The 8,826-nt window shown below is 35.8% G+C and overlaps 2 protein-coding genes across 4 annotated transcripts; both read right to left on the bottom strand.

Annotated features, from left to right (window-relative positions):
• Positions 1-1,491: 1,491 nt before the first annotated feature.
• Positions 1,492-4,099, bottom strand: LOC118753113. The gene is made up of 3 exons (XM_036487975.1): positions 3,768-4,099; positions 2,480-2,590; positions 1,492-2,411 (listed from the first exon to the last, which is right to left on the bottom strand). Exons 1-3 carry the CDS (start codon positions 3,992-3,994, stop codon positions 2,243-2,245), a joined length of 507 nt encoding a protein of 168 aa, XP_036343868.1. The 5' UTR covers positions 3,995-4,099; the 3' UTR covers positions 1,492-2,242.
• Positions 3,954-8,009, bottom strand: LOC118753111 (general transcription factor IIH subunit 1-like). 3 transcript variants are annotated; one of them, XM_036487971.1, is made up of 8 exons: positions 7,900-8,009; positions 7,368-7,634; positions 6,962-7,300; positions 5,902-6,894; positions 5,653-5,828; positions 5,451-5,572; positions 4,110-4,204; positions 3,954-4,045 (listed from the first exon to the last, which is right to left on the bottom strand). In XM_036487971.1, the coding sequence occupies exons 2-7, from the start codon at positions 7,519-7,521 to the stop codon at positions 4,180-4,182; spliced, it is 1,809 nt and encodes a 602-aa protein (XP_036343864.1). In that variant the 5' UTR covers positions 7,522-7,634; positions 7,900-8,009; the 3' UTR covers positions 3,954-4,045; positions 4,110-4,179. The 3 variants fall into 3 exon arrangements, with proteins under 3 accessions (XP_036343864.1, XP_036343866.1, XP_036343865.1); XM_036487973.1 differs by lacking the exon at positions 7,900-8,009 and having other exon boundaries at positions 6,962-7,295; positions 7,368-7,458; XM_036487972.1 differs by lacking the exons at positions 3,954-4,045; positions 4,110-4,204 and having other exon boundaries at positions 4,964-5,572.
• Positions 8,010-8,826: the final 817 nt, after the last annotated feature.

The raw sequence follows: 8,826 nt of genomic DNA on the forward strand, positions 1-8,826 counted from the left end.
TACCCATATCCATTCGAAAATTCGTATATACGTATAAAATCCGTATATCCGGTTCACATTCGTTCATTTTGTTGTCGGAAAATTCGAATTGTCGGATGTTCAGAGAATCCGGATAGAACTCTCAGCCCTAATATGTTTTTGAAGAATATGTACATTCGTTTTCTACCTTAGTTCTCTTCGGCTTACTATTTGCAAGTTCAGAATAATTAAGATCATTAGTTAATAACATACTTCACTTTAAATAAAATGATAGTTATAATTTTTTAACCGTGGATTCGTTAAAAACGATTATAGCGTCATCTGTGGATCAGTGGCACAGTTCTTGTTCTTTTACATATATACATATGTATATATTTCAGACCGTGGTGCCACCTTACATTTTTGATTTTCATGTTTTGAGAAACTAGTAAGCCAAGTCGCGAACTTCGGCGACTTCTAACATTTATTGCCTAAATGTATGCTACAGGCATTTAAAAAGGTACATCACAACCCAATAAACATTTTTGCTAAATCTCAATTTGAGAATCGGTCCAATTGAGAAATGTTGTATTCTCAAGGTACATTGGAACAGGTAGTATCAGTAGAGCAGCTGATTTGATTTATTTTCAAATTATTTGGTCTCGAAAATGTCAAATATTTTTAATTTTTTCTCACAAAAATTCTGAATTGTTAAAATCCATTTGCATGTGAAACCTTTTCCCATACAACTCGGCAGCACGACCGCTGATTACTGGGCCTTGCAAAGGATGGATCAATGCTTCGAGAAGCAAACAAATTTACTAGGAAAAAAAGTTGCATCAATTTTTATTTTTTCCAATTTCATTTTTTTATTTTTTATAATTTTTTGTATTTCACATGGCACGCTTTGATTTAGAAGAAAAAATTCAGAACAGTTTTTGACACTTTCGATACCAGAAGCAACAACAAAATACACGCAAATATTGTTTTTGCTCTACTGATACTACCTGTTTAATGTGCCTTGTGTATTCTCAACTTTATCTCAAACGCGAGTGGAGCGGAACGAAATGAAATCCAGTTACTCTCTTTGAAATATTTGTATAGTGTTACCAATGATACATGTAAGAGAAACACAGTTTTTTTATAGGAAATGAATTTTTATTTATGCAGTTTAACAGTTTTTTTAATAGCTTATTTATTCAGTTAGTTTAGCAAAGAAAAATACGGTTGATGTAAAAAATTAGTTGCATAGTTTGTTTTGAAATTTGTAAAATTGCGAATAACAGAGCCATTTTGCGACTGATGTAGCAGACTACCGATGGACTTGGACATCTGTGGCATGTTGACACAGATGGAACGGAACGGAATGCTAACAATTTTTTTCTCAAATGTTTCTCAAATCGTTCTTAAATTGATACACAGGCTGCATTTCTTTATTCATTCTGAACGTTTGGAATAAACTTTTTTGTTTACTTATTCTTTAGAACGTTCCTGATGATATGTCAACGTATATTTCAAACGCATTCTGTTTATTCCGGCTGTGAAATGGGATTATCCGGAATGTATAAAGAAACGCAGCCACAATGTTAGAGAAAAATTTTCAAACGTTTGGGAAAATCGTATTGCTCAATTGGATTTTCAGCATTGTTTATCATTTGAAACTAAACATTTTCTCAAATTTTTCTCAAACATTGTTTGTGTTATTTCTGTTAGCATTATTGTACTCCTCATGAGCCTTATACGTGACATCATGTATTTAAGCCTGCTCCATTTGTGACGAAGTTAAGCCAAGCGGTTTCCAATACCTTTAAAGCAGCTTGGCTATCACAGCAGACCTTTGTTTTAATGTCCGCACATAATCTTCGTGGCCAGAGTTATGCTTAGATATTTCACTTCCATAGAAAAGCTTAGGTTTAAGCCTCTAAGCACTCGACCTTCAAATTTTCTTTTCCACATAACCATTTTTTTTTGTAGGAACCAGGCAGGCAAAATACATGAAATCCATAAAGAGGTATTCATAAGAGAAATTTGTTAAGCGTACGTATGTACGTATATAAATATATGCAACCAACCAGCTCTTCACTTTGAAGAGCTTAGCGGGTACTCTGCTTACAAAGGACCTTTTTGTTTTATTGCCGTGTTAACCTCATCTTGATCTAGTGGATTTACGTAAACTTCGTATTTTGAAAGGCGTTGAAAAATGTGGCTTTAAATCGAGAGCACATTAAAATATTTAATTGGCCTTTTCCCTGTTTTTTTATTATTTCAACTTTATTTTTTTCCTCTATTTACTACTCATAAAATCATCGATAATATCACCCAATCGCGCTGAAATCAAATGCAACGGATTCTCTTCGCATTCAGCCGCATAGTGTTCACAAAAGCCATGAGCACCGTCCACTTCGGCTTGATAGTAGGAAAGTGGCAGATTTTCGTACTCAGATGTGCTTGGACTGAAAATGATAAATGAAAGTGCTTTTAGTAGCAGCTAAATTGGGTTGTTGAAACAAAGTTTACTTACGAAAAAAGTATATGAACTAATGTGCCCAGTATACCGTTGACTTCACCTAGACTTGAGAAGTTTGTCTCGCAAATTAAACTTAGTAGGCAGGGTTCTCCGTTGTAGCCGCTTCTGAAAAATGGAAAATATTTAAGTAAAGTAATATAATAGGAGTATTCACACAATAAATAACATTACAGGTATTCACCAAATTGAGCAAGTGGCCTAACAACGACTGTTTTGCCAGAGTGCCAGGCCACTTGCTCAATTTGGTGAATACCTATAATGTTATTCATTACGTATGTAAATCGTATTTTTAGCCACATCATAAATAAGCAAACATTTTTTTTATGTTAAAAGAAAACTATTTTTAGTGAAACAGCTTAATCTACAAGCCTATGCATGTATGTATGTATGTACAAACAAACACATTGAACAGAAGATTTAAGCGACAAACTCGCTATAGAAAGTTCTTCGTAGCGCAGGCGAACTCATTTTTAACCGACTTAAAAAAAAGGAGGAGGTTATGAATTCGCCAGAATATTTTTTTTTTGTTTAACTTTGAAGCACGTTAACCGATTTCTATAACTATTTTTCTTTTCTTTTTAAGGAAAGGTTTGGTTAGAATTGAAGTCCGTTTTGTTTTTTGCTTAAAAATTTACTTGTTATTATTAACTCTTTTCCTTACTATGTACGTAGGTGCAGACTAGCATTTGGAGTTAGGAATAAAAAGCCCATAGAAGTGCTAGCCTAGTTTAAAAGCCTTCAGGTATGGGGTGAATAGTCATGACCAATAGACGACACAAGAGGCCGCGGAGTACATATTTGGCACATAATAATGTTAAAAAATTTGTTTGTGAAGAAACCAAAATGATAAATAGGGCATTTCTACTTATACTAAGGCAAAGATAGTACTTATAATACATATATTTGCTGCGAGCATGCAGCATTTGCGTGCGTTAATAATTAGAGTGTTTACAGTACATAAGTAAATATGCTTATATGTACATACATACATATATTAAAAATACCAAAAACCTAATTGATCATAATGCGGGCCAATGTTCATCGTCGAAATTCACAGAGAAAGTGTGAACTGAGAAATTTACACTAATCTTTTTTAAGCAAAAAACTACTAATATACAAAGATTTTCTGAGGTACCACCTTTCCTTTAAAACAAGCATTATAGAAATTGGTTTACGTGGTTCAAATTTATGCGGAACATACATAAAAAAATATTCCGACGAATTGATAACATCCTCCTTATTTTAAGTCGGTTAAAAATACTTCCATTTCTAGCCTACTTACTTTTTCAATAGATCTCCGAGTATATGGTAGACGCGTGTGCGCGTTAGCAAGGAATTTATTGTACTCTTTCCCCTATGCTGATGCTGTGATTCTGCGCTCCCATTGTCGGTGGCATTCACCTTTGGCTTTGTTGTTGTTTTTGTAACATTAGTGGTTGTTGGCGCTTTTACAGTTGTTGTTGTGGTTGGATCCGTGCAGTTAGCACAACTAGCAACTGACTGTGGCATTTGGCGCGCAGCCTCAGGCAGATTGAAAATGTCATCATCTTCAATACCAGTCTGAAAAGAGGTTTTACTCACAAAATTATATGTTTAAACAACCAACACATTGGGTACTACTAACCGCAATCGGTGGTATACCCCATGTATCGGGTAAATTATAGTTCGCTTCAAAATTATATGACAAAAAGACATTACGATGCGGTAATTCCAATGGCACTGCAATGGCGAAAATAAGCTATATTTATAAAAAAAAAGTTACTTGGTGAGCATTCAACAAACGCGAGTAATATACATATCTAATCATAAATAGCTTCTGATACTTACACCAAGTACGGTATTGGTGGGAAAAAATAGAGTGCCAACACACAAGTTACAACAATATAACAAACTTAATATTATTAAGCACAAAGCTGTAATTCGCTGGAATAAAGCCATATCAAAAATCTATGACTCGTTTTTTCGTTTTCTTTTTTTTTTTAAATAACTAAAGAGCGCTTTCGCGTCTATTCACTTATAAATCAAAACTTCAACTAAATCTATCCTTCGACAAACTGTTTGGACCGCTATACGTACGGAATTACTGCTTGAGAATAAATACTTATATTTACTTTTTCATTCTTCAATTTGGAAGCAGCAAGACGCGTTAGTGTGCTTCTAATTATAAATGTCAACAAACTCAATTTAATAGAGGCACGATTCTTAGAAAATTATTTCAACCTTCCCAATGCAAAGCAATGAATTTTCTCCATACTTTGAATTATCAATCAAAGTTCAATATTAACAGCACTCAGCATTTCACTTGCAACTTTAGCCTTAGGGTTTTATCGAATCCAAATGTATGTCGGGTTGTTGGAAAGATGAAGAATATTGGGGCGTTTTCTTGTTTAACATAGAACATCCAAAGGTTAATCAAGTCAACCCAGTAACTCAATATTGGTAAATTTGCACATTCATGCTTCTATGACGATATGTATGTATTTTTAATGTAGTTTTTAATTCTAATTATCTTTTATTTTATATCAATGTTAACGAACTATTTAGAACATAATATTCTTTTCATTTTTGTGTAATTAACACAGGTTTACAAAAAAAAAATCAGGTTTATTCAATGAATTTTTCCCTACTTGGCCTTCAATTGATCACGAACCTGACGTGATGAAGGCTAAGGGAACTCGGATTAGCATTCAGCATGCCGAACAACATACGGATATATAAGTTTGTAAACCTTTGTAATAATAGAACGAACAGAAAATTATGTTTGTATTAAATAACTGAACTGATAACTTATAAATTGTTTGAATAGGTGAAAGTAAACTATTTTAATGAGCTTTTAGCATTTATAATTATGTATATGTAGCGAGACTGCGTTGATTTTTAGGTATAGTTGACATTATTGCTGCTTTGTCGTTGCATACTGGTAACAACCAAAGCTGGCGCATGCAAATGAACTAACGGTTGCTACCTATGCTGGCGCATTTTGCGGTCCTGCCATGTAACAAATTTTGCATTTGCCGCCTGCAATAAACGATTCAAATGCTGCGTCAACGATGCACCCAATGGTGATAATTCATGCAATGCGCGACTCTGAAAAAAATTAAACAACATAAAAAAAGTAGATAAATAAAATTATAAATTCGGCGATCATATGAGATCCAAGCAAATACCTCGAACGGCACAAGTTTGGCCATTTTGAAACGTTGGAGAGCCTCGTGCATGCGTACAGCCTTTTCCTCGGCTTCTGCGGTTGTTGGTGGGAAGCTATTCCAGAAATGTTTCAACAATTCTGACAATGATAAATATAGATTACGCAAGTCCTTTTCGAAGTCAGGTGGCACTAACTCTATATAGTACAAGCAAAAGTAAAATAGAAGAACTTAATTCAAGTAAGCCATATTTATTCAATTAGCACTTACGTCCAGCTGATTGGTCATGGAAGCCACGCATAAGCGCACCACCCGGACTCAGCTCGCCGAGCGCATTTACCGCTGCCGTTGAGCTAACCAAAACTTTATGCGGTGCACGCTGTGTCCAAGTTTCTGTGGCACGCATTAAATGATACTGCACTTCTTCCATGCGTCGCGGATCCTCTTGCATATCATAGCCAGTAATTGGCACTGGACCGTGTAAATAACGTTCCTCTTTTGCTAGTGACAGCTGTTGTGATTTCTTAGGTTTTTTATTGGCATCATTAGCATCAGCTGATTCTATTAGTGGATCACCAAGATCTTCAAAGTGTATTTTTTCCATAATACGTTGGCGTTTTGTTGGTCTAAGTGGACTTCCAGCGACAGCATTGGCTGCGACATGATTATCAGCATCAGTACCTTTGCCATCCTTTGAATGTTTTGATTTTTCAGTACCACCATTTGCAGTAGCATGCTCTGTGCTTTTTGCATCTTTAATTTTAGCAGGTCCATTGGCAGTTGAAGTAGAACTGCCAGCTACATCTGTGCAAGTTTTAAGCACCATTATTGAGTGCTGATTAAATCGCTTTATCATATTCTGGTGCACAATGTTGCCACTATTCGCTATATTGCGATTTCCATTAACACTGCCGAAACCTTCTTCTAGCGGCACATCTTCAAACTGTTTAAGATCGAGCAGTGGATCTCCGGCACCTTGTTGTACTGCAGCTTTTAACGTTTGATCATCAATTTTCCCGCATTCCGTAAATATGTCTTTAGAGCCCGCTGTAATACGATCACGATGAAAATAATGCGACTGGAAAAACTTTGTCCAAAATTCCGCCTCCGACAATTTGGCTGGTACATTTTCTTGGTGCTTTCGCTTTACAGCGGGATAGGTCTTAAAAATACATAAGATTATGTCGGGTGTTAAATTATATTTCAGGCCGTTGCAACCATCCGTTTGTGGTTTGATATCAGCAAGAAAGGCACCAGATACACCTAATAATAAGTATGTGTTGTTGAAATCAAAAATGTTATACCAGCCATAAATGAATTTGATACTTACCAATATCTTGCTTTTTGTTAACATTTTTCATGGCATGATCCTTGGCGTGTGTGGCCCAGAATTCTTCACTGGTGAGTACTTGTGTTATTACTAAATCCTTATAAAGTTGCAAAAGATTTGGATTTTCCGAAAGTATACGATTTTTCTCTTCCAATTCCTTATCCACTTTTCGTTTAAAGTTTGGCAACAGCTGCTGCAGCAGTTCTTTCACCTTATCACGGTCAGCCAGCATCGCCTGCTGGCCATTACGGTTGACGAAATGGAATGTGGAACTGTTACCGTCATGCAATACGACCTGAAGTTGCACCTTAGGCTTGCCTTCAGGTGATATTTTCTGCACTTTTAAGAAAAATACATTCAATCAGATATTTACTAGCTTTGCTGGACAATCTAATGAAGTATTTACTTTTGATATCGGCAAAGCGATGCGACACTGCAACAGTATCGCGGTTCTCTGCCATCCAAGCAAGACGCTCGTTCATTACATAGAGGGTACCGTCGCCCTTTTTGTAACGCACTTCACCCATTTGCAATAGCACGTCCTCACTGCTAGTCGTCATGCTATCAGCTTTTTACAATACCGTCGATCTTGAATTTCGATTTTCCCCCGCACCCAAAGATGAATACAGACCAATTAGGATGTATCAGAAATAAGGAAGCTGTATTTGGTTGGCTATCATAAAGGAAAGTTTAAAAACATATTATGTCCATACACATATATAAAATCATTTCATAATATTGCGACAGTCAGGTGCTCCATGGTTCTGGTCATTGTACTTTGCAATCATATTTACATATTCAGCACCGTTTTCTCTTAAACCCATTCATTTTCATGGACGGTATATGTTCCAGTACCACTTCCATTACGAAATGATTCTATTAATTGTTTACTAAATACTGAATTATTAATTTTTTGCACAAAGCAAATACCAACCAACCTTTCCTGGCCCCACCGTCGCCATTTGCAAATTTCCGTAGCGCTACGAGCTGTCATCGCGCTGTCAAACCGTCCACCAACAACTGCACTGAAAAATAAGAATAGGGTTCCCTTGCGCACCCTCTACGGAGTAGCTAGCGGAGTATCTGAAACCAAAAAAGGAACTAAATTTGTTATGAAGGGATACTTGAACAATAAAACTTTGATTTGAATTGTACAAATATCTGCACGGAGATGAGGTAATACAAATCATTTCCAGTTTTATATATATTTCTAGGTATATAATGGCATGCGTCTTCGGGGTTAACGCAATCACCTGAGAATTGTCAGGCACAGTTTGATGTGTAGGTGCACCCTAGCTTGAAAATGCACTTTCATACAACACTGTGTAGTGCTGCCGTACGTCTTTAAAACATTTGACACTTACAAGGCGACTACACTTTCAGTATTTCTTATTCAATGCATTTCCGCTGACAAACAGAAAATATTTTGGGCCGGATAATAGGTAAAATAAACACTCAGTAAGTCTATGCATCACGAGTAAGAGGAATATTTCCAACTTGCTCGTGGTGTGACCTGATTTTTCGGGAAATGGTATAAGATTATAAGAATTTTGCATCACATTTAAAGAAATACGTGTAATTAATGTATTCTCCTGATAAGAAAAATTTAAATATTAAAGCGTTAGGGCCAATTTCAAATGAATATTTAAATGGCACTTAAATTTAATTGTGGATTGTTTGGGGTATTCACAACGGTGTCGTAAGTGTCGTATTGTTGTATGTCGTCAACTTTAAACGCTTAAAAAATATATATGGGAGTTCGCAAGGTACCATCAATGTCATATTATGAATTTTCGCAGTGCTAAATAGTTGGTTGTTGTTTCAGATTTTCTAAACATTTATTTAAGCTTTTAAAGTTTACGACA

Source organism: Rhagoletis pomonella, unplaced genomic scaffold, assembly GCF_013731165.1.
Source record: "Rhagoletis pomonella isolate Grant_MI unplaced genomic scaffold, Rhpom_1.0 Rhpom_scaffold_02113, whole genome shotgun sequence".
Lineage (NCBI taxonomy): Eukaryota > Metazoa > Arthropoda > Insecta > Diptera > Tephritidae > Rhagoletis > Rhagoletis pomonella.